The sequence below is a fragment of the Dendrobates tinctorius genome, unplaced genomic scaffold, assembly GCF_039654945.1.
Source record: "Dendrobates tinctorius isolate UK_male_01 unplaced genomic scaffold, ASM3965494v1 ptg000293l, whole genome shotgun sequence".
NCBI lineage: Eukaryota > Metazoa > Chordata > Amphibia > Anura > Dendrobatidae > Dendrobates > Dendrobates tinctorius.
Window position 1 is genome coordinate 23,999,450 of NW_027361960.1, and position 26,837 is coordinate 24,026,286.

Consider the following 26,837-nt stretch of genomic DNA (forward strand, 5'->3'; position numbering starts at 1 on the left):
CAGGCATAGGGAGCATCAAGGACCAGATCAGCCAGACCATTAGGGGCTATAGAGGGTCTAAGTGGACAGAGAAAATCTCCATAACCACCCCAAATGATAACTACACATGCAAATCAGCACAATACAAAACCCATGAAAAGAGAAGTGGGGCAGGTAGAGCCAGAGACCCAGGGTCTCCCTATGCCTGATCTTGGGCTGGGGTACCTCTACGTACATATGAGGTCTATTTAGTGTGCATTTCTATCTTTTGCACACCTCATAGTGATCAGCACCTTCTTGGGTTTATATTATTCCTTGTACTGTTTTTGTAATTATTGGGTTGGAATTTCATCATTTTTTCATTGTATTTGTACATTATTGGTGTTTCTGACTCATATGCTCTATATTATCTATGTGTGGGGGTTATTAATTCTCCTATTGAGAATCCTGTTTACATGGACCTGGGGATATAGGCATTATTCTCGGTGAGGGTGTTAGTTGGTAGCAGGTGGGCTGCGCTATTATGAGCATTGGATTGTTTGTGTATGTGTCACATTTGTGACCATTTTTAATGTTTTTATAATCTTTTTTCTGCTTGCTGTGTTAAATAAAATTTGTATTACTTATGCTATGTCCTATCCAGGGTGATTCCCTGTTCATGGCCTATTTCACCGTCGCTGTGAAACATCCCGCTGACACCGGCCCGGTACCGAGTACCCCGCAGCCCTGGGAGGGTGACCCAACATGGCGTCACGAACAGGATGACGAGACCCGATGCCATCGGGTTCTTTGTGCCTGAGATTTGTTGGACTTAGAACTTTTGAAAATGTGCAGAAGACCCAATTTAATAGACTGTGACATGAACATTGAAAATGGCCGCTGGTGTGGAGAAGAAGGGCGTGAAGAGATGGGAGGTCCTAGGAAAAGACCGCGAAGAGTCTTGGGCCTCCCCTGCCTGAATTACTATGTGACAGCAATATGGCCCACGCTCCGAGGGGTTCGTATACTGGCTTGATATGGAGGCACTGGAACAAGACGCCGCCCCCGGAAGGAGGGGCAGAAGAAGCCAGTGGCGGTAAAGGGGCCGAGGCAGGAAGAAGAACGCCAGAACGCCATGATGGAAAGAGAAGAGAAGACAGAAGAATGGGGGGAGGAGAAGCTACTCGCTCCCAGACCGCCCCTGCGGAGGCTGCGACTGCTGATACACCCTCAGCAGCGGCCACCACCACCTCATAATCGATATTGTCATTGGATGAGTCCCGTCCGGAGGAGATATATGAGGGCTCTGGAGCAGAACGGAGGGCCGGGACCGCGTCCCCGTTTGGACCGAGCGCGGTTGTACCGGCCTCCACTGAAGATCCCGGCCGAGACCGGTCTTACCCCTGCCCGAATTCAGCTGTGGTCCATTCCATCAGCAACTCCGGGAGTTGCGGCAGCCGCCGTCCATCACCAGGTACCGGAGCCGGAACTGCGGCTGGGAGCGTCAGGTATGATTACCACTCCAGGTCTGACCCTAGCTATGGGAGCGGAACCCACAAATAGGAATGGCCCAATTGACCTCCGCCGCCGACCCCTGACTGCGGTGCCGCTAGCTGAGGTCCCGATGGACACTGAAGAATCAGATCCCGAGGATTAGCGGCAGCGCCGACTGAATCACCGAGAGCAGCAGCGGTGCATCGGTGGTAGCGGGTATGCCGTCACCACGGGCAGTAGACATTTCCATGGCCTTTTCCATTACCCCGACCAGCCCTCATCTCTCCCTTTGGGAAGCAGAATACATGCGCTTAGCAAGCAACCAGCAACAAGATGAAGACACCCAGAGTATTTCACCTGGTAGCGGCTCACCAGCTTCCAGAACCCCAGGAGGAGATCAGCATTAATAACTCTCATTACTCAGGAGGGTATTTTGCACCATTGTGCCTTTTTGTTTTTTGCATCATGGTTTAGTTTATTTTTCCAGTGTTGCCCAATTTTAATTTCTACATTTGAACTGAGGAGATCATGGACGCTGTATGATCCAGAACTGCAATTGTAAATAGTTGCACGTCTTTAGGTGCCCTCTCTTGGTTTTACATAGGACACTTTGTGAAGATAAGGTGTTTTACATAGAACACTTTTCGAAGAATAGAATTCTACCTCAAAGGACACTGCAAGAGATCCCGGCTGGGAGCGGTGTCCAGTGTTTACAAGAATTATTGATGTTTTGATGTAAAGTATTTAATGATGTGTTTTATGAGGGTAAATAGCTTTCATACAGAATTAAGATATGTTTTGATAGAGAAATGAAAAATTGGAATAAAGCAGAGAGAATTGAAAATGTAGATGATGAATGTCACTTTGAGCTGATGACAGAAAAGTAGACAATGTGAACAAGGAAAGATAATGAAGAAAATGTGTTGATAGAGAATACTGAAGTGATAGTGAGTAACAGATGATAGAGAAAAAGAAATTTTGCACTTTTTGACTTAGAATTTTAGATAGATAATTAAGAATTGTTTGCAACGTTTAAGAAACAGTGCCTCTCATATTGGGAAGTTTAGTATAAGAAATGTTTATTCAGCATTACAAAAATTTTGTATGTTCCTGTGTTGTGCTTTTTGTTTACCTTGCAGCCCGCGGACGTGCTGTGTTTAACGGGGGGGTATGTGGCACCCCTGAGGCTCAGTCACCACAGAGGTACTGCACCTTCTCCTAAGGTGTAGTGCTCCACCATCCAGGTAAGGTGGGAACTCCTTTCCATGCTTCAACACTCACACCCCACACACCAGGGTAGTTCTGCACAACCACATTGCGACTCAGTGCTTAGATAGTAGCAGAGCACCTTTGGTGGTTCCCTGCTTGGAACACTGGACGTGCTGGGAGGTGGGTGGAGTTAGAATACCTAAAAGACTGGGAAGGTTTAGAATGAGAGGTCAGTCAGTCAGAGAGACTGAGGGAGGAAGCCACTCGGAGAGGAGTGGGGATCCCTGGAAGAAGGGATGGAGGAAGGAGTGCTGCAGTGACTCAGTGACCTGAGCCAGCTGGCACGGGAAAGGAAGGAAGGAAGAAGGACACTGATCTGTAACCTAAGCATCCATAAGAAAGAGAGAATAGTACAGAACGAAGGAGAATAGAACAGTGAGGACGTGTGTTGGAAGGAAGCACCCTGCCTATAGGTTCTAAGCGCAAGGCCGGGGCCCGGTCCCCGAGGTTGTATGGACACTTATGGTTCTGCAGCAGACACCGGTGGAGTAGTTGGCTGTAAATGCACTACTCCCATCCAAGACTTGGGACACAACAGCAAACTGATAGAGAGCCAGGATCCAGGAGCATCCCCGAGCAGGCCACAGCTGTCTGTCATACAAGTGAGAGTTCTAGGAACATCTATAAGGAGGTATTCCAGGGTAACTAAGTACTGGAGTGCTTCACCATTAAAGGCGCATTGGCGGAGTCGTTCAGAAAGGCACATGTTGGCGGAGTGTTGGCAGGGAGAGTCCTATCTCGCCTGGAGGTTGGCTGGGCCTCAGCCCCGGAGGACACAGTACAGAAGCAGGCACCTGTGTGCACTACGAACTGTGAGTAAAACTTTGAAACTGCAAGCTCTGGTGTCCTCCATTCATTCTCGCATCAGCACCGCTACATCTGGGTATCAGCATCCGCACCATTCTGTGCCTCTCCTCAGCCATTGCACCTACACTGCCCTGGGACTACAGCTCCACCTGTGGGGCGCTACACCATCTTTGCTGCATCACCCCATCAGTCCCAGTGGATCTGCACGCAGTGTTGGCTTAACATCTTACTTGCCAAACACCACGGGTGGCGTCACGAACTATCCATATAAACTACATTACAAACATCATCCGCCATTGACTTGGGCGCCCAGGGCCACGGACCGGGTCACCGCTGCTGTGACACATCCCCCTGACACTGGCCCAGTACCGAGTACCCCACAGCCCTGGGATGGCGACCCAATTGCCCCTGCGATCTCCTGCCTTCAAGTGTTGCATGCTCCTGTGTGATCTGACTTCTCTGCTGTATGCTGGCTGCTGTGTGACTCATATGTGATCGCAACAGCAGTAACTCCCCCATCCCTGTCTCAGTCCCTCCCATGCCTGTTCCGGTCCCCCCCCACCCATCTCCCCATTGAATATTTAGTGCACTTTTTTGTGCTTTTTTTCATATGCGCGGTGTCCTCCTCTGAGCATTCATGCTCTTCCCATGTCCGCAATGCACTGATCGGTATCGCTGCTGATCAGAAACTCTGCCAAGGGACTTTTTGGTGTTTGGTGACGACCGATCTTGTTTTAAAAAAATCGAACAGAGTAATTTTATAGGAAGCAAAGTAGCATGTTAGTGTAGCCGGCGTCACTGTTTTTTGACGTCCAACTTTGTTTTAGGGAAAAAAAATCGTATAGAGTAGCCGTATAGGTAAGGAGGTAGCCTCTTTATTTTGCATTAAAAAATTGTTATCGCCGGGTAATTTCCAATGCATTAGGGGAGCGTACGTCACACTGTTGGTGACTTTCGTTTTTCTTTTGCAAATAAATAATTATCATGAATAAATATATCATGTATATTTTTAAGCAATGCATTAGGGGTGCGTATGTTACAGTGTTGCTGACGTCCGTTTTTCTTAAGTAAAAAAATAATTATTTGTGTCTGGTAAATTTTCAGGTAAATTGTTAGGTAGTGCATTAGAGGAGCGTACATTGCATTTTTACATCTGATTTTTTACATCTTTTCATTTTTTCTTATAAGTGTTTCTTCTAAATGTTTCTCTCTACTTTTTATTCTCTCTAATTTTTATAATAAATAGTACCCTATACACAAGTCCCACACATCAGATGTGTAAAGCACCACTTACACACACATCCCCTGGGTTTTGAAAAATAAAACAAAAATGGCTATTCATCAAGACGCTATTCGCCAGAGGAGGCATATGCCTTCCTTGCATCCGACATGGATTCATCCAGTGAGGAAGATCCCGCATTCCTCTAATCCACCTCGTCCTAGGACCCAGGCAACTCCTGCAGCAATTGATCCCACATGGATTGCACCCCTGAAAATTATTAGCCTGTCATTCCGGATTTCATCGGCAGCTCAGAAATCCAGTGTGACCCCACTGGCCTCACTGAAATTGACTTCTTCAAATTCTTTTTTCAGCGAGGAAATAGAATCATAGAATCGTAGAGTTGGAAGGGACCTCCTGGGCCATCTGGTCCAACCCCCTGCTCAAAGCAGGATTCGCTAAATCATCCCAGTCAGATGTCTGTCCAGCCTCTGTTTGAAGACTTCCATTGAAGGAGAACTCACCACTTCTCGTGGCAGCCTGAGAATAATAATAGATAATAGATAATAATAGATGTTGGCCCAATCAAACTTGTATGCCCAACAATTTTTCACCCAAAATCCTACGTCATCATACGCCAGATAGACCCCTATAAATGCAGCAGAGATTATGAAATTTTGGGGAATTGTGCAGCATGTGGGCATAGTCAGAAAACCAGAGATTCGTCAATACTGGAGTACTGATATTCTCTACAGTACACCGGTATTCCTTATGGCCATGACAAGGACACGATTTGAAGCGATCCAAAAATGTTTGCATTATAATCATAATGTGCGGTGTCCTCCCTGAGACCATTCAAACTTTGATCCTCTATATAAAACTTGGCCAGTGGTTGAACACTTCAGCAGAAAATTTGCTTAGGCGTACAACCCCCAAAGCGACATCACTATAGATGAATCTCTGGTTAATTTCTAAGAGAGGCTAAAATTCTGACAATACCTGACCAGTAAGAGGGCCAGGTATGGAATTAAACTGTACAAACTGTGTGAGAGTACCTCAGGGTACACCCACAGATTTAGGGTCTACAAGGGTAAGATTAACCCCCCTGAATGCCTCCCCATGGTGAATGGGAAAATTGTGTGGGAATTGCTGCTGTCACTGCTTGATAGGGGTTATCACCTCTACATTGATAGCTTTTACACCAGCATCCCGCTCTTCAAGAGCGGCACCATGTGGAAAAATCAGAGAGGCCTCCCTAAGCCGAGAATTGGTCAAATGCAGAGAAAGGGAGAAAGTAGAGCCCAATGCAGCGACAACATGCTGATGGTCAAGTATAAGGACAAAAGGTATGTCCTTATCTTGACCACCATGCACCATGACAACAGCTCCCTAATCACTGTTCGTAGTACCACAACACAAGTCCCAAAGCCAATTGTATCTTGGATTACAATCGGTACATGGGGGGGTGTAGATCTCAGATCAGGTCCTCCAACCATACAGTGTCATGCAAAAAGTTAAAGTATGGTGCAAAAAATTGGCCATGCACATTGTACAGATGGCAATGTACAATGCTTTTGTGCTGTTCCGATCTGTAGACAATACAGGGACTTTCCTTCAGTTTCAGGAGGTAGTCATCAAGGTCCTAATGTTTGGCATTAAGGAAGGTGAGAGTCCCAGTACTTCTGAAACTGATAGTGCCCCAGGTCAACATTTCCCAGGACAGGTTCCCCAAACAGCGAAGAAAGGAAGATCACAAAAACGGATCAAAGTATGCTCCAAGAGGGGAATCAGAAAGGAAACACTTTATCAGAGTGCAGCCTGCCTGGAGAAACCTGGCCTTTGATTTAAGGATTGCTTCAACGTATACCACTAGTTCACAAATTAATAAATTTGGTTTTCACTCTGTTGACACAACACACTTGTATAATCTGATGTACTCCACTCATCTTACACATAACACTACATTATAAATTCATACACTAGTAAAACAAAAACATTATAATCATTACTATAAAAATATGCCTCTAGATAAATTTCTTCAGGGGTGTAGTTTCCAAAATGGGGTCACTTGGGGATTTCCACTGTTTAGGCACATTAGAGGCCTTGCAACCGTGACATGACACCCGCACACCATTCCATCAAAGTCTGCAATCCAAAACGCCACTCATTCCATTCCAAGCCCTGATGTGTGCCAAAACAGTGGTTTTCCTCCGTTATAAACTTCTGTGAAGCATCTGGGGGTTCAAAGTTCTCACCACACATCTTAATAAGTTCCTTGAGTGGTCTAGTTTCCAAAATGGGGTCACTTGTGGGGATTTTCCACTGTTTAGCCACATCAAGGGTTCTTCAAATGCAATATGGCATCCACTGTCAATTCCAGCTAATTTTGCGTTCAAAAAGTCAAAAGGCACTCCTTTCATTCTGAGCTATGCCAGCACACAAACAGTGGTTTTCCCCAGTATATAGGGTATCTGTGTACTCAGGAAAAATTGCACAACAACTTTTGTGGTCCATTTTCTCCTGTTATCCTTGTGAAAATAAAAAAAAAAAATCGGGGCTAAAAGATTATTTTTGTGACTTAAAAGGTAAATGTTCATTTTCTCCTTCCATGTTGCTTTACCTCCTGTGAAGCACGTGTATTATCTTCTTGAATGTGGTTTTGAGCACCTTGAGGGGTGCAGTTTTCAGAATTGAAGAGGAAGACGGTCCAGCTCAGTCACTGAGTCTAAGAACGTCTAGTTCGAAACGCGTTCAGTCTCTCTGCTGCAACCTTCCCTCCGGTTTTCCAGTCGGCTTTTGTACTTTGCGTACTACTTTTTCATGTTTTATGGAAACCCAAATAAACGTTTTGGATTTTATCTTTCTGAGCTGGACCGTTTTCCTCTTCATTTCTACTCACCGTTTAGCAGAATCGTGGTCTGTGCTGGAAAGTAACTCTGGATTATAAAGGGTGAGCTGAACACTTTTTCTTTCCTCACGCAGTTTTTAGAATGGTGTCACTTCAAATGCGGTCCCTAAAAAAGATGGTTTTGTAAATTTTGTTGTAAAAAGAGAAATCGCTGGTCAACTTTTAACCCTTCATAATAAAAAAGTTATGTTTCCAAAATTGTACTGATGTAAAGTAGACATGTGGGACATATTATTTATTAACTATGTTGTGTTATTTAACCCCTTCACCCCCAAGGGTGGTTTGCACGTTCATGACCGGGCCAATTTTTACAATTCTGACCACTGTACCTTTATGAGGTCATAACTCTGGAACGCTTCCATGGATCCCGGTGATTCTGACATTGTTTTCTCATGACATATTGTACTTCATGTTAGTGGTAAAATTTCACTCAAATAACTTGTGTTTATTTGTGAAAAAAACGGAAATTTGGCGAAAATTTTTAAAATTTCGCAATTTTCCAACTTTGAATTTTTATGCCCTTAAATCACAGAGATACGGCACACAAAAAACTTGATAACTAACATTTCCCACATGTTTACTTTACATCAGCACAATTTTGGAACCAAAATTTTTTTTTGTTAGGAAGTTATAAGGGTTAAAAGTTGACCAGCGATTTCTCATTTTTACACCATTTTATTTTTAGGACCACATCACATTTGAAGCCACTTTGAGGGGTCTATATGATAGAAAATACCCAAAAGTGACACCATTCTAAAAACTGCACCCCTTAAGTTGCTCAAAACCACATTCAAGAAGTTTATTATCTAACTTTTTTTCACAAAAAAAATACTTCAGGTTCAATTTTTTTTATTTTACCAAGGGTAACAGGAGAAATTGGACTGCAAAAGTTATTGTGCAATTTGTCCTGAGTACGCTGATACCTGATATGTGGGGGGGGGAACGACTGTTTCGGCGCATGGCAGACCTCAGAATGGAAGGAGCGCCGTTTGACTTTTTCAATGCAAAATTGGCTGGAATTCAGATCGGACGCCATGTCACGTTTGGAGAGTCCCTGACGTACCTAGAAAGTGGAAACCCCATACAAGTGACCCCATTTTGGAAACTAGACCCCCCAAGAAACTTATCTAGATATGTGGTGAGGACTTTGAACCCACAAGGGCTTTACAGAAGTTTATAACGTACAGCGGTACAATTAAAAAATCATATTTTTTCCACAAAAATGATCTTTTCACCCCAATTTTTATTTTCCTAAGGGTAACAGGACCCTAAAAGTTATTGTGCAATTTGTCCTGAGTACGCTGATACCCCACATGTGGGGGTAAACCACTATTTGGGCGCATGGCAGAGCTCGGAAGGGAAGCAGCGCCATTTGACGTTTTTGGCTGGAATTGAGATCGGACATCATGTTGCGATTGGAAAACCCCTGATGTACCAAAACAGTGGAAACCCCCCACAAATGACACCATTTTGGAAACTAGACCCCCCTAAGGAACTTATCTAGATGTGTGGTGAGAACTTTGAACCCCCAAGGGCTTCACAGAAGTTTATAACATAAAGCCGTACAATTAAAAAATCATATTTTTTCCACAAAAATGATCGTTTCACCCTCAATTCTTATTTTTCCAAGGGTAACAGGACCCTAAAAGTTATTGTGCAATTTGTCCTGAGTACGCTGATACCCCACATGTGGGGGTAAACCACTATTTGGGTGCATGGCAGAGCTCGGAAGGGAAGCAGCGCCATTTGACGTTTTTGGCTGGAATTGAGATCGGACACCATGTCGCGATTGGAAAACCTCTGATGTACCTAAACAGTGGAAACCCCCCACAAATGACACCATTTTGTAAACTAGACCCCCCAAGGAACTTATCTAGATGTGTGGTGAGCACTTTGAACCCCCCAGTGCTTCACAGAAGTTTATAACGCCCGGGCGTGAAAATAAAAAATCATATTTTTTCCACAAACATGATCTTTTAGTCACCATTTTTTTATTTTCTCAAGGGTACCAGGAGAAATTGGACCCCAAAAGTTGTTGTCCAATTTGTCCTGAGTATGCTGATACCCCATATGTGGGAGAAAACTACTGTATGGGCACACGTCGGGGCTCGAAAGGGAAGTAGTGACGTTTTGGAATGCAGACTTTGATGGAATGGTCTGCGGGTGTCATGTTACATTTGGAGAGCCCCTAATGTACCTAAACAGTGGAATCCCCCCACAAATGACCCCATTTTGGAAACGAGACCCCCTAAGGAACTTATCTAGATGTGTGGTGAGCACTTTGAACCCCCAAAGGCTTCACAGAAGTTTATAATGCCAGGGCATGAAAATAAAAAAAATCGTATTTTTTCCACAAACATGATCAATTAGTCCCCAATTTTTTTATTTTCCCAAGGGTAACAGGAGAAATTGAACCCCAAAAGTTGTTGTCCAATTTGTCCTGAGTACTCTGACACCCCATATGTGGGAAAAAACTACTGTATGGACACACGTCGGGGCTCGGAAGGGAAGCAGTGACGTTTTGGAATGCAGACTTTGATGGAATGGTCTGCGGGTGTCATGTGCGTTTGGAGAGCCCCTGATGTACCTAAACTATTGAAACTCCCCACAAGTGACCCCATTTTGGACACTAGACCCCCCACGGAACTTATCTAGATGTGTGGTGAGCACTTTGAACCCCCAAGTGCTTCACAGAAGTTTATAACGCTCGGACGTGAAAATAAAAAAATCATTTTTTCCACAAAAAATGATATTTTTGCCCCCAATTTTTTATTTTCCTAAGGGTAACAGGAGAAATTGGACCCCAAAAATTGTTTTGCAATTTGACCTGAGTAGGCTGATACCCTACACGTGGGGGTAAAACACTGTTTGGGCGCAAGTCAGAGCTTGGAAGGGAAGGAGCACCATTTGACATTTTCAACTCAGAATTGGCTGGAATTGAGATCAGACGCCATGTTGCATTTGGAGAGCCCCTGATGTGCCCAAACAGTGGAAACCCCCAATTCTAACTCCAACCCGAACCCCAACACACCCCTAACCCTAATCTCAGCCCTAACCCTAACCCTAGCCCTAACCCTAACCCTAGCCCTAACCCTAACCCAAACCCTAACCCTAATGGAAAAATGGAAATAAATACATTTTTTTATTTTATTATTTTTCCCTAACTAAGGGGGTGATAACGGGGGGTTTGATTTACTATTCATGGCGGTTTTTATTTTTGGCAGCTGTCGCACGCTAAGACGCTTTTTATTGTAAAAATAGTTTTTGCATCACCACATATTGAGAGCTATAATTTTTCCGTATTTTGACCCACCGAGTCACGTGAGGTCTTATTTTTTGCGGGATGAGTTGACGTTTTTTTTGGTACCATTTTCAGGCACGTGACATTTTTTGATCGCTTTTTATTCCGATTTTTGGGACACAGAATGAACGAAAACCAGCGTTTCATGAATTTCTTTTGGGGGGGGTGCGTTTACACCGTTCCGCGTGCGGTAAAATTGATAAAGCGGTTTTATTCTTCGGGTCAGTACGGTTACAGCGATACCTCATTTAGGTCGTTTTTTTATGTTTTGTCGGTTTTATGCAATGAAAACTATTTTATATAAAAAATAATTATTTTTGCATCGCTTTATTCTGCGAGCTATAACTTTTTTATTTTTTCACTGATGATGCTGTGTGGTGGCTCGTTTTTTGCGGGACAAGATGACGTTTTAAGCAGTACCATGGATATTTATATGCGTCTTTTTGATCGCGCGTTGTCACACTTTTTGTTTGGCGGTATGATAACAAATCATTATTTTTTGCTTTGTTTTTATTTTTATTTTTTAAGGGGTTCGCTAAAGGGGTTAACTAATGGGACAGTTTTATAGGGCGGGTCGTTACGGACGCGGCAATACCTAATATGTGTACTTTTATTGTTTGTTTTTTTTATTATTTCCAAAAAATGGATTTATTTGGGGGAATATTTTTTTTTTTTTTCTAATTTATTTGGCGATTTTTTAAAATTTATTTTAACACTTTTCTTTATTTTTTTTAACTTTCTGTCACAGCGATCTGTCACAGGCAGTGCAGAAGGTTTCCTCATGCCTGCGCTTTGCAGGCACTGAGGAAGCCAGCTTCCTGCAGGCCCACGAAGGCCCCTGTCGCCATCTTGGATTCGGGGGCCTGCAGGAAAGGAGCCCCCCCGCAGCAGCGCTGCACATTGCGCTTCCGTGGGGGGCTCAGGGAAGCACGGAGGGCGCCCCCTCCCTGCCGATGCTTCCCTTTAACCCCTGGTACATTGTGCTGGGTGTCAGCTGTGATAATCAGCTGACCCCCGGCCGCGATCAGCGGTGCTCACCACGTGGGCGCCGCTGATCGCGGTAGACGTACTATCCTGTCCATGGGCATAGGGGCCCGGGGCCCATGGACGGGATAGTACGTCTGATGTCAGGAAGGGGTTAAAGACATAGGAATTCAAAGTTTGAAAATTGCAAAATTTAAAAAATTTTGGGCAAATTTCCGATTTTTTCACAAATAAACGCAAGTCATATCGGAGAAATTTTTACCACTATCATAAAGTACAATATGTCACATGAAAACTTTCTCAGAATTAGTTGAATCCATTGAAGTGCTCCAGAGTTATCACCATATAAAGTGACAGTGGTCAGAATTGAAAAAAAGGCCTGGTCAGGTAGGTGAAAACAGGCTTCAAGGTGAAGGGGTTAAAGAAAGCAGACACCACCCCAAAAATAAAAAAAAAATCACACACACCAGTCTCTAAACTATTACAGCTGGCAACTGCCAACAGTGCATGGGCTCTTGTACAGAGAAATCTGTGTCACTACAAGGTCCCTGGTTGTTCCAGCTGCATTGCGCTGCAGCGCACACACAGATTGGGTCTCAGTATCACTCCGCTCTCACACACACACGAGTCCCAGGATCACTCCAATCTCACACACAAATTGATTCCCAGTATAACTCTGCTTTCACAAACAGATCGGGTCTCATTATCACTCTGCTCTCACACACGTCGAGTCCCAGGATCACTCTGCTTTCACAAACACACACGTCGAGTCCCCCAGGATCACTCCACTCGCACACACAAATCGGGTTCTAGTATTACTCCAATCTTACACACAGATTGGGTCCCAGTATCACTCTGCTTTCACACACACATCGAGTCCCAGGATCACTCCACTCTCACACACAAATCGGGTTCTAGTATCACTCCACTCTCACACACAGATTGGGTCCCAGTATCACTCTGCTTTCACACACACATCGAGTCCCAGGATCACTCCACTTGCACACATAGATTGGGTTCCAGTTTCACTCCATTCTCACACACACATCGAGTCACAGTATATCTCCGCTTGCACACACAGATTAGGTCCCAGTATGACTCTGCTTTCACACACACATCGAGTCCCAGGATCACTCCACTTGCACACATAGATTGGGTTCCAGTTTCACTCCATTCTCACACACACATCGAGTCACAGTATATCTCCGCTTGCACACACAGATTAGGTCCCAGTATCACTCTGCTTTCACACACACATCGAGTCCCAGGATCACTCCACTTGCACACATAGATTGGGTTCCAGTTTCACTCCATTCTCACACACACATCGAGTCACAGTATATCTCCGCTTGCACACACAGATTAGGTCCCAGTATGACTCTGCTTTCACACACACATCGAGTCCCAGGATCACTCCACTTGCACACATAGATTGGGTTCCAGTTTCACTCCATTCTCACACACACATCGAGTCACAGTATATCTCCGCTCGCACACACAGATTAGGTCCCAGTATCACTCTGCTTTCACACACACATCGAGTCCCAGGATCACTCCACTTGCACACATAGATTGGGTTCCAGTTTCACTCCATTCTCACACACACATCGAGTCACAGTATATCTCCGCTCACACACACAGATTAGGTCCCAGTATCACTCTGCTTTCACACACACATCGAGTCCCAGGATCACTCCACTTGCACACATAGATTGGGTTCCAGTTTCACTCCATTCTCACACACACATCGAGTCACAGTATATCTCCGCTCGCACACACAGATTAGGTCCCAGTATCACTCTGCTTTCACACACACATCGAGTCCCAGGTTCACTCCACTTGCACACATAGATTGGGTTCCAGTTTCACTCCATTCTCACACACACATCGAGTCACAGTATATCTCCGCTTGCACACACAGATTAGGTCCCAGTATGACTCTGCTTTCACACACACATCGAGTCCCAGGATCACTCCACTTGCACACATAGATTGGGTTCCAGTTTCACTCCATTCTCACACACACATCGAGTCACAGTATATCTCCGCTCGCACACACAGATTAGGTCCCAGTATCACTCTGCTTTCACACACACATCGAGTCCCAGGATCACTCCACTTGCACACATAGATTGGGTTCCAGTTTCACTCCATTCTCACACACACATCGAGTCACAGTATATCTCCGCTCACACACACAGATTAGGTCCCAGTATCACTCTGCTTTCACACACACATCGAGTCCCAGGATCACTCCACTTGCACACATAGATTGGGTTCCAGTTTCACTCCATTCTCACACACACATCGAGTCACAGTATATCTCCGCTCGCACACACAGATTAGGTCCCAGTATCACTCTGCTTTCACACACACATCGAGTCCCAGGATCACTCCACTTGCACACATAGATTGGGTTCCAGTTTCACTCCATTCTCACACACACATCGAGTCACAGTATATCTCCGCTCGCACACACAGATTAGGTCCCAGTATCACTCTGCTTTCACACACACATCGAGTCCCAGGATCACTCCACTTGCACACATAGATTGGGTTCCAGTTTCACTCCATTCTCACACACACATCGAGTCACAGTATATCTCCGCTCGCACACACAGATTAGGTCCCAGTATCACTCCGCTCTCACACACACATCAGGTCCCAGTATCACTCCGCTCTCACTAACTCCGCTCGCTCGAGTGATACTGATTCTGGCCAGCAGGGGGAGCCAGTCGCAGTGGAATGCAGGGAAATCTGACAGCAAGGAAGGAACAACTCTATTGTTTAGGATCTGGGATGTGCAATTCTTGTGGGGGGGGGTCTGCTTTCTTTATTGGTAAACAGTAGATGGAGAATAATACATTTAGAAATGGAAATTAAAATATAAATACTGTATATATTTAGTTAGAAGATGGCACCACATAAAACTGAGAAAAAGCGAGTGGGAAAAAATGGTCACCTCAAAATTCATAGCACATCACAATGTCACTTATATTACATCAAAACGTGAGAATTTTTATTAAAATGTAATTTTTACTAGGTCACTAAATTGAAAAAAAATTCTGTTATAATGTCCCTCATCCTGGATTCCATTCTGGCATAATTAACCCCATCCTGGGCCCCTTCCTTGTATAATGAACCCCATCCTGGGCCCATTCTTGGTATAATGCCCATTCTGATTTACAAAAAATAAGCAATTCTTACTTTCCTTCATTCCCATGATGTGCGGCTGTGAGCAAGTTGCAGGATGCAGTGACAGACAGAAGGCAGAGCAAGAGTTAGCAACTTTACTTTAACAGGGGGATGCTCCATGCAGGGAGGTAAACAGTTAAATGGGGAAATGAACGGTTCAAAGACAAAGGATATGTAGTGTTCAAGAACAATGACTTCAATAACGGCAGTTCGTTTAATTTAACTTATTCTGTCAGTCATTTCTCAGGCCGTGGGTGTTCCTGAACAGACAATGGCGCCAACAACGGCTGGCGCGATGCTTGTCTGATACGGTCCTGTGGGTCACGATGGTGCGTCTTCTGGTGACAGCGGTCTGTCTCCGGTACCTTCCGCTGAACCCCTAGTCCATTAATTGATGCAGCTGAGACTGAACAGGCCACAGCACTAACCAACGTAGCCCAGCAAATGTATATTGGCAGGTCAGGGCTCAAAAGTCTGTCGCGCACCTGGTCTCTCTTAGGTGGCACGTGTGCTGTACTCACGGGCTCGCAGCGTATGTCACCTTGCTTTCTAGTCACCACCGGACACGCTGCACGTCTCTCTCTCCTGCCTCTGCTAGTGGCAGTGGAGGTATGCGGACGTGGGCCTGTGTGGGATAACACACACTCCTCATTCTGTCGTGCTGCCTATTCCCGCTAAGAATTCCTGCTTCCGCGCGTGCTGTGGCTGCCGCAGTCACACCCCCTACTTCCTGGTGCAAAGGTTTGTCCCATCCCTTTTGCTTCCCCTGGACAACAGAGGAAACAGCCCCGACAGTTCCGGACCCAGCACAGAACAGGTACCCACGGCCCAGTCTTCCTCCTTACACGGTGTCCTTTTTTGTACCTGGCAGCTGACTTCAGTGGGCCGGCACAGACAGTGCATGATGTCACTGCCATGCGCTGCTTCTGATTGGCCAGTGGTGTGTACTGCAGTACAGAGAGCAGGTCTCTGCTCTGCAATACACTTCAGCTGAATGTGCACCCTTATGTACATCCAGATGAAGTTGTTGCTGGCATTGGCAAGCCCCCATCTTGCACGGTCTCAGTTGTGGTCACCTCGTCTGCACTTGTTACTCATGTACCAAGAGCAATAGCAGTTATAGCCAACATCTATTATAGAGGCAGAAATCAAACATATTTTAACAGACTCTAAGAAGAAATCATCAACCCTTTCAAGACCACGGCCTTTAAAATTTCCATATAGTAAAATAGCTGTATATTTCAGCTTTCACCTTACGTCTTTGCTGTGCATTAAAGGGAACCAGTCAGCAGTTTTGACCGATATAAGATGCTGCCACCGCCTTTCAGGGCTTATCTACAGCATTCTATAATGCTGTAGATAAGCCCCCCGTCTCACCTGCAAGAGAAGAAAAATAACTTTTATTATACTCACCCGAAGGGGTGATCCTGTCCGATGGGTGTCGCAGGTCCAGGTTCGGTGCCTCCCATCTTCTTGCGATGCCGCCCTCCTGCTTGCTTCATGGCTCCCCGGCATCGCACTCCTGTGCAGGCGTACTTTTCTGCCCTGTTGAAGGCAGAGCAAATTCCTGCAGTGCACAGGCGCTGGGCTTCTCTGACCTTTCCCGGTGCCTGCACACTGTAGTACTTTGCTGTGCCCTCAACAGGGCATATAAGTACGCCTGCACAGGAGCATGATGACGGGGAGCGCTGAAGCAAGCAGGAAGGTGGTGATCATAAGAAGATGGGAGGCGCCGGACCTGTCACACCCATCGCACCGGACTGCCCCCCCGGGTGAGTATAATAAAACTTATTTTTCTTATCTTTCAGGTCAGATCGGAGCTTATCTACAGCATTACAGAATGCTGTAGATAAGTCCTGAAAGGCGGTGGCCATATCGTAGATCGGCCAAAACTGCTGACAGGTTTGCTTTAACAATAATATTTTGAGTCTGACCTGCATTACACTGCCCTCTGTTGGTCGTTCTTATTTGTATTGTCTCCCACTTTTTTTATGTATGCTTTTAAGGGCTTCTGCAGATGGCCGAAGATTTTCTCATCCAAGAGAAATGAATTGATAAATAACATTCTGATCAAACTATGATCACAGTTTGATCAGAGTGTAGTCAAAGTGTGATCCTATTCTCTTGGATGAGGCGAAGATGGAGAAAAAGGCTCTATATTGACTCAGTGCGTGGATATCGGACTGCACTCAGACTTTATCTGAGTGCAGTCTGATGATTTCCATGTATTCATTGACTTGCATAGCCGAGTGCTGTCCAAATATCGTGCGCAGCCTCCATATATTAACATTGGTTTGGGTGCGATCCAGAAAATACAGATGAGAATGTGTGCAAACTGTGAAGTGCTACAGAATATGTTAGCGCTATATAAAAAGAAAAAAGAAGAAGGTTACGGCATCTGCACCTGCCCTATTATATATTTCATACTAATCATAACTATTGAGCTAATTAAAGGAATTGTCTGGGCCAATAAAAACTAGTGAGGGAGAAACACTGTATATGCAGAACCCTCAGGACTCATTCAGACATCCGCATATAAGTGCTCTCTGTGGTTTTCACCGATAGCACTTGTACCTGTGATGTTCTATGGGGCCATTCACATGTCCATTTTTAGAGTGAAAAATATAGGTGACATGTCCGATTTTCAATCAACAATACAAGTCTATGGATCTGTGAAAAAATTGCAACGCACTCGAATGACATCTGAGGGTGGTCCGATTTTCACGGATTGTCAGAAAGGAGAAGGCCAAGAAACCTTTTTTTCTGCACTTATGACAATAACTGATGACACTCGAACCACAATCCGAGTCAGATCAAAGGAATCAGTCAGTTTTTATCCTACAGGAGAAAACCCGAAGTCTGAATGAGCCTTAATTGTGTGTGAAGCACTCACTCATATGCCATTTGCATGCTTCGTATCATGTGATAGTCTCTCTCCCACTTCTCTCAATGGTCTCCATTAAGAAAATGAAGTCAGTTGGCATCTCAAGTATGCAAATCTCAGATAAGCAGTCACGTGAAGACCACGAGGAATGTGAGAGTGAGAACACAAAACACAAAAGCAGAAAAAAATAAACAAAAATGAACATATAGAAGTGTAATATGGCACTGACCCACAGAGTACAGGTAGCACTGTATTTAGGTCGCGCAGTGAACAGTGTAAAGTTTAAACCACAAAAACAATTGCAGTTTTGTTTATTCTCTTCCCTGTAAAGTGTTAATAAAATTAAGCAAATAAACCTTTTTTTATTTCAGAAATTTATCCAGCATTGGAATTATGAAACTTTGCTAATCACTTTTTAGGGGATTTTCTTCATTTCTGTAAAAAAAAAAAATTCAATAAGTGGGTTATTTGCCTGCCGTAACCGCATAGATATTAGAAGGTATTGGAGTACAGATGCTAGCAGTGAAAGTGTCAGCGCCTGTCTCTTCTTCCGAATGTGGTGTTTATGAGAGCAATCTCTGCAGCAGCAAATCGGTGCGAGCACGGACCGCAATGGCTTTACTGGCTCGAGCGCCACAGCCTTATAGAGGCCGACCCTTTCACTGCCATCATCTGTATGTTCTGCTATAAATTCAGCAGAAAGCGGACATATAGACTAAGGGAAAGCAGTGGCTTGGAAGACACTTACATGGATTTTTGTCGTTTTGACAAATCCCTTAATCAAATGATTTGTATCACTTCCTAACTTCCCATGCCATACAAAATGATGTAAAAAATATATGTTCTGTTACTTTTTAACTTGTATATACTGTTCTCTATAAGCTGCACAGTCCGGACATGGTCCATAGAGGTAAAGAATACCATTAGCCCTGTAATTGGGCTCGTTAACCTCATGATTAGGCTGTTCTATAACGTTATTTCCCAGTTAACTTAGTTTAGAGGGAGCAATGATTGTATCTATGTGCCAGAAAACAATGCTAGTGACAAATACAACTTGTCGGCACTCTGAAAAAAAGCATAAAAACCCGGGTTGCGTCAATAAAAAAGTTATTAGAATGTTTAGTCATAAAGGCCAAAGCTGGCTTTGGTGTGAAGGGGTTAAATAATATTTTACTACAATATCACATCCTTTCACCTAGGCCCCGATTCATCAGTTTTGGAGTAAAACTATTTGAAATTTCCCCACATTTTTAGGCACCTAATCACACGATGCATTTGCTTGGGACAGGAAATGTACTGATCGAAGTGATTTCAATCAACAATGTTGCATTTGGCCTCCGCAGGTGAACGCCGCAATAGAGCCGTTCACCTGTTTAGAGACTTGGGGACTCTTGTCGCATCTTTGCGTGGCGCTCTTGCCATTGGTTTAAATTTCCTTTTAAAAAAAACAATAAAATGATAATAATGTTCCGAGTCAAGGATTTGAAAGCTGCGTATTATGAAACACATTTTGTATTTGCAGGGGACTTGAAAGAAATTACTGCAGAAATCCAGATAATGATAAGAGTCCATGGTGCTACACCACTGACCCGAGCGTGCGATGGGAGTATTGTAACTTGAAGAAATGCATTGAAACGCCACAGATAGAACAGCAGCCCGTTCAGACAACGAAACCGGCCATAGTGTCATCGAGCCCAGGTGAAGGAAAGTATTGCTGTTTTATCCAACCCGTTAAAGGGTTAATCGCATCAGTCATTTTGCTATAAGTTCAGAAAGAGTTATGGTGTTTATAGCTGTAAATTGAAAACACTGCTCATTTTTTCAGATCTATGCAATGAATATAATATTTAACGGTGGGGCCACATCTTTAAAGCGAATCTGTCAGTAAGATCAACTTCCCCAAGCCACATATATGGACATGCAGGTGTTTTAAATGGAAGTCCATCGATACCTTTGTGTCTTCTATCTGTTGCAGCATACCCAATAAATTAATGTTTTGAGTCATATGAAAATGAGGCATTAAGTGCTCTGGGCATGATAGAGCACTTAGGAAGCCTTCGCCTCCCTAGGTTGTTTCCCCGCCCATCACCAACCTCTTTTTCTCCCTATCGGTGTGATTTTAGAAGACAGGCAAGGAAATCATACAGTGAACTAAGGTGCAGGGTGTAACCTGGGGAGGCAGAGGTTAGTGGCGTTCTCTGTCACTCAAAGAACACTCAAGGCTGAATTTTAGAGTTGAGCGACTTTTGGTTTTTTAGGGTCGCGTTTCGTTTCGTGAAACCCGACTTTTCCAAAAGTCGGGTCGAGCAAGATCGTCCGATTATAGGGAAAAGTCGGGGTCGTCCCGAAACACGAAACCCAATGTAAGTCAATGGGGAATAAAAGTCGGCAGTGAGAGGAGGACAGGAAACACACCTACAGTGCCCATTTGAATGCCAAAAGCATCAATTCTTCTTACTTAAGCTTGTCAACCTTAATTAACTTCATAATACAAGTTACACACTGAAAAATGGGGGTTATTTGGCTACAAACTATGGGGGGGGAGGGCTGGCTCCAGGTTTTCATGTGCCCTGGGCGAAAGAGCGCCCCTTTAACACATACCACAACTCATCATGCTCCGATACGGCAGAGAAATAGCGGTAAAGTACAATGAAAAATACCTCACTTTTTACATCTCATGACGAGGCCCATCTATTTCTCCATACAGAATCATTGGTCCCATATAATGTTTGAAACAGTATATGATGAGCTCCACATAATGCTACAGTATATGTTTGTCCCCATGGATGAAGCTCCACTGTCTTATGGGCCCAAATAATGCTCCAAACATAATGGGCCCCATTTCTAATGCTCTAGTGTATAATGGGCCCTGTAAATGCTGCTCCAGTGTCTGATGTCCACCTTTGGAATGTTCCAGTGTATGGTGGGCCCCATCTATCATTCTCCAGAGTATAGTGCTCCCCAAAAATTGCTGTCCCAACATTGAAAACAATCAAATAAGTCTCCTCGCTAGGGAATCCCTGTACTTGTCTGGACAGGTGCTGTAGCTTGCTTAACAGCTCGCCAGCCGTTCTCACGCCCAGTATGGATTACACGTGATTGCACAAAGGTGAGAAAGGGTACCGTATCCCCAGATAACATGTATGGATAGCGTACACATTCAAAATATATGTCTCAGGAGGCAGGCTCAGACGGTGTTAGGCCCAGTATGGATTGCACGTGATTGCACAAAGGTTAGAAAGGGTACCGTATCCCTGGATAACATGTATGGATAGCGTACACATTCAAAATATATGTCTCAGGAGGCAGGCTCAGACAGTGTTAGGCCCAGTATGGATTGCACGTGATTGCACAAAGGTTAGAAAGGGTACCGTATCCCCGGATAACATGTATGGATAGCGTACACATTCAAAATATATGTCTATACAGCATGAGGCAGGCTCAGACGGTGTTAGGCCCAGTATGGATTGCACGTGATTGCACAAAGGTTAGAAAGGGTACCGTATCCCTGGATAACATGTATGGATAGCGTACACATTCAAAATATATGTCTATACAGCATGAGGCAGGCTCAGACGGTGTTAGGCCCAGTATGGATTGCACGTGATTGCACAAAGGTTAGAAAGGGTACCGTATCCCTGGATAACATGTATGGATAGCATACACATTCAAAATATATGTCTCAGGAGGCAGGCTCAAATGGTGTTAGGCCTAGTATGGATTGCATGTGATTGCACAAAGGTTAGAAAGGGTACCGTATCCCTGGATAAAATGTATGGATAGCGTACACATTCAAAATATATGTCTATACAGCATGAGGCAGGCTCAGACGGTGTTAGGCCCAGTATGGATTGCACGTGATTGCACAAAGGTTAGAAAGGGTACCGTATCCCCGGATAACATGTATGGATAGCGTACACATTCAAAATATATGTCTATACAGCATGAGGCAGGCTCAGACGGTGTTAGGCCCAGTATGGATTGCACGTGATTGCACAAAGGTTAGAAAGGGTATCGTATCCCTGGATAACATGAATGGATAGCGTACACATTCAAAATATATGTCTATACAGCATGAGGCAGGCTCAGACGGTGTTAGGCCCAGTATGGATTGCACGTGATTGGACAAAGGTTAGAAAGGGTACCGTATCCCTGGATAACATGTATGGATAGCGTACACATTCAAAATATATGTCTCAGGAGGCAGGCTCAGACGGTGTTAGGCCCAGTATGGATTGCACGTGATTGCACAAAGGTTAGAAAGGGTATCGTATCCCTGGATAACATGAATGGATAGCGTACACATTCAAAATATATGTCTATACAGCATGAGGCAGGCTCAGACGGTGTTAGGCCCAGTATGGATTGCACGTGATTGCACAAAGGTTAGAAAGGGTACCGTATCCCTGGATAACATGTATGGATAGCATACACATTCAAAATATATGTCTGTACAGCATGAGGCAGGCTCAGACGGTGTTAGGCCCAGTATGGATTGCACGTGATTGCACAAAGGTTAGAAAGGGTACCGTATCCCCGGATAACATGTATGGATAGCGTACACATTCAAAATATATGTCTACACAGCATGAGGCAGGCTCAGACGGTGTTAGGCCCAGTATGGATTGCACATGATTGCACAAAGGTTAGAAAGGGTACCGTATCCCTGGATAACATGTATGGATAGCGTACACATTCAAAATATATGTCTATACAGCATGAGGCAGGCTCAGACGGTGTTAGGCCCAGTATGGATTGCACGTGATTGCACAAAGGTTAGAAAGGGTACCGTATCCCTGGATAACATGTATGGATAGCGTACACATTCAAAATATATGTCTATACAGCATGAGGCAGGCTCAGACGGTGTTAGGCCCAGTATGGATTGCACGTGATTGCACAAAGGTTAGAAAGGGTACCGTATCCCCGGATAACATGTATGGATAGCGTACACATTCAAAATATATGTCTATACAGCATGAGGCAGGCTCAGACGGTGTTAGGCCCAGTATGGATTGCACGTGATTGCACAAAGGTTAGAAAGGGTACCGTATCCCCGGATAACATGTATGGATAGCGTACACATTCAAAATATATGTCTATACAGCATGAGGCAGGCTCAGACGGTGTTAGGCCCAGTATGGATTGCACGTGATTGCACAAAGGTTAGAAAGGGTACCGTATCCCCGGATAACATGTATGGATAGCGTACACATTCAAAATATATGTCTATACAGCATGAGGCAGGCTCAGACGGTGTTAGGCCCAGTATGGATTGCACGTGATTGCACAAAGGTTAGAAAGGGTACCGTATCCCTGGATAACATGTATGGATAGCGTACACATTCAAAATATATGTCTATACAGCATGAGGCAGGCTCAGACGGTGTTAGGCCCAGTATGGATTGCACGTGATTGCACAAAGGTTAGAAAGGGTACCGTATCCCTGGATAACATGTATGGATAGCGTACACATTCAAAATATATGTCTCAGGAGGCAGGCTCAGACGGTGTCAGGCACAGTATGGATTTGACGGCCCAGATTACACAGCGGAGGAGCAGGGAGAGGTAAAGATTGCAAATGCTGGGGCCCTGCCCAAGCAAGGGGGGCCCACTCGTGGGCGTCGGTACTGGCACTGGGCCCCTCATAGTACAGAGGTGTGTCTGACGGCGGGTGTGCACCAACACCGTCAGAGACACTTGATTGCACTATGAGGGACCCTGTGCCAGTGCCCGCGCCCAAGAGTCGGCCTACCCACCTGTCCAGGGCAACGGCACTCGCACGGTGTCGTGCGCTAGGTGGTGACCCCGGCCATGGGGGGGAGGCAGCACAGTTAGGGAGTTTTAGAAAGTGGCATATGTTGATGTTGGACATTCAGCTGATGCAAAAGGCGAAATAGGTGAAGTACCAGGAAGAGGTGGACCAAAGCAAGCCATTTTTCTGTCACCCTATGTGTCATCAGGGGAAGGTGGGACAAAATCCTTGGAAACCCATGCGTGGTTCATTTTAATGAAGGTTAGATCATCCACATTTTGGGTTTACAGACGGGTCCTTTTTTCTGTCAGGATTGATCCAGCTGCACTGAAGACTCTTTCCGATAGCACACTTGCAGCTGGGCAAGCGAGCTCCTGTAAGGCATATTGGGCCAATTCAGGCCAGGTGTCCAGTTTAGCGGCCCAATAGTCAAAGGGGAATGACCTGTGTGGGAGAACATCGATATGGGAGGAAAAGTAGTTTGTTACCATAGTTGACAACTGCTGTCTCCTGTCACTTTCCATCGATGCAGTATTACCAGTTGTGTGAGCGGTATTTGAAAAATCAGTCCACAACATTGTCATGAAACCCCTGTCTCCAACGCCACTTCTGCTGTGTGCACCACGAACACCTCTGCCAAGCTGCCCCCGGCCCGTACGGCTCGTGTGAGAACCATTACCGCTGCTGTGTGCTGGGAATGCCTCAAGCAACCGATTTACCAGAGTTGCTTATTTATTAGCCAATATTAGGTCAAGGTTCTCCTGTGGCATGATGTTTTGTAATTTGCCTTTATAGCGTGGATCCAGGATGCTGGCCAACCAGTAGTGGTCATCGTTCATCATTTTGGCAATGCGGGGGTCCCTTTTTAGGATCCGCAAGGCATAATCTGACATGTGGGCCAATGTTCCCGGTGTCAATGATGCACTGCGAGTGCTGGGTGGAGGAGCACTTTCTGGCAAATCCACATCCCTCCAGTCATGCACAAACCCTGTACCAGACCTTGCCACGCCAACATTTTCACTTGCCCCACGAGATGCATCCTCCTCCCTTAAGTAATCATCCCCATCATCCTCCTCCTCCTCCTCTTCTTCCTCCACCTCGTCCAGGAGAGGTCCCTGAGCAGACAATGGCTGAATGTCATCAAGGATTCCCTCCTCCTCTTCCTCCTCATCAACATTGGCTGCAGACGCCTGCTCTTTAAGGTGCGTCAAAGTTTGCATGAGCAGACGCATAAGTGGGATGCTCATGCTTAGGATGGCGTCGTCTGCGCTTACCAGCCGTGTGCATTCCTCAAAACACTGAAGGACTTTACAAAGGTCTTTCAGCTTCGACCACTGCACACCTGTCAACTCCATGTCTGCTCTCAAAGTGCCTGGCCGTGTATCCTCCCACAAATGCATTATGGCCTGCCTCTGCTCGCACAGCCGCTCCACCATGTGCAGGGTGGAGTTCCACCTTGTTGCAATGTCGATAATGAGGCGGTGGTTGGGAAGGTGGAGCAATCGCTGCAGCTTCTGCATACGAACGGAGTGTACAGGCAACCGGCAGATGTGCACGCACAGTCTTCGCACCTTCTGGAGCAGGGCTGTTAACTCCGGATCATTTTTGAGGAAGCACTGCACCACCAGGTTCAAGGTGTGAGCCAAGCAAGGTATGTGGCTGAGTTTTGAAAGGGCTATGGCTGCCACAAAATTACGGCCGTTATCACTAACTACCTTGCCTGCCTCAAGATGTACACTGCCCAGCCATGACTCAGTTTGTCACTTCAAGTACTCGGCCAGCACCTCGGAGGTGTGTCTGTCGCCCAAACACATCATCTGCAACACAGCCTGCTGACGCTTTCCACTAGCTGCTCGATAGGGGGACACATCGTGTGCAACAGTGGCAGCTGCAGATGGAGTGCTCATACGACTGCGCTCTGTGGACGAGCTTTCGCTTCTGGAGGAGGTAGAGGAGGAGGAGGGTCGAACGCCTACAGCCAACTGTTTCCTATACCGTTGTCTAGGCAGCACTGTCCCACCACCGCTGTCCCCTGTGGACCCTGCATCCACCACATTAACCCAGTGCACAGTGATGGACACGTAACGGCCCTGGCCATGCCGACTGGACCATGCATCAGTTGTGAGGTGCACCTTTCCGCTCACTGACTGCTTGAGTGCATGGACAATGCGGTCTTTCACATGATGGTGGAGGGCTGGGATGGCTTTGCGAGAGAAGAAGTGGCGACTGGGTAGGTCATAGCGTGGTACTGCATAGGCTATGAGTTCGCGGAAAGCTGTGCTTTCCACCAACCGAAAGGGCATCATCTCAAACGAGATTAGTTTGGCAATGTGGGCGTTCAAACCCAGTGTACACGGATGAGAGACTGAGTACTTTCTTGACCTACTCATAGTGTCTGGGAGGGTGAGCTGGACTTGAGAGCTGCATATGGTGGAAGTAGCGGTGGACAGGGCGGACTGAGAGAGGGTTGATGATGGTGATGGAGTTGGTGTTCTTTCTGATGGCCTAGAATCAGTATTTCGTTGATATAACAGTGGGATTCCCTGACTGCTGTGGTCTTGCAACGACACCTCAACATTTGCTGCTGTGCTAACCGGTGGGCTTACAGTGGGGGAAACAATGTAGCGTTGCTGACTACCTTCGTTGTGATCAGTTGCACATGTGGCACTTGAGGTTTGGTGTTGTGTCCACGCTTGCAAGTGCATGGTGTTTAAATGTCTAAGCATGCAACTGGTATTCAAATTTTTCAGATTTTTCCCTCGGCTAAAGGTCTTTGCGCACTTCTTACAGATAACCTTGGCCTGATCATGAGGATTTTGTTCAAAAAAGTGCCACACTGCACTCTTCCTACTTTGGCAGACATTTTGCGGCCTAGCACGCTGTGATCTTTTGACCCTCTGGACAAGCTGTCCAGCAACTCTTTTGATGTTTGGAACCTGTCTTTGGAGTGCTCCGGGCCTGCCAGATAACAGCTGTTGCGATGTCGATGTCTGCTGTGGATGCTCCTCATCTGAGCTATTGGAAGCAGCACCCTCTTCCCCCAATGGATGCCAATCTGGGTCA

General features: G+C 45.4%; 1 protein-coding gene across 1 annotated transcript in view; it reads left to right on the top strand.

Annotated features, from left to right (window-relative positions):
- Positions 1 to 26,837, top strand: part of PLG (plasminogen) — a 275,833-nt gene that overhangs the window by 204,534 nt on the left and 44,462 nt on the right. The window contains exon 11 of the mRNA XM_073560188.1: positions 19,542 to 19,717. Coding sequence (XP_073416289.1) covers positions 19,542 to 19,717 — 176 coding nt within the window. The remainder of the gene's footprint in view (positions 1 to 19,541; positions 19,718 to 26,837) is intronic.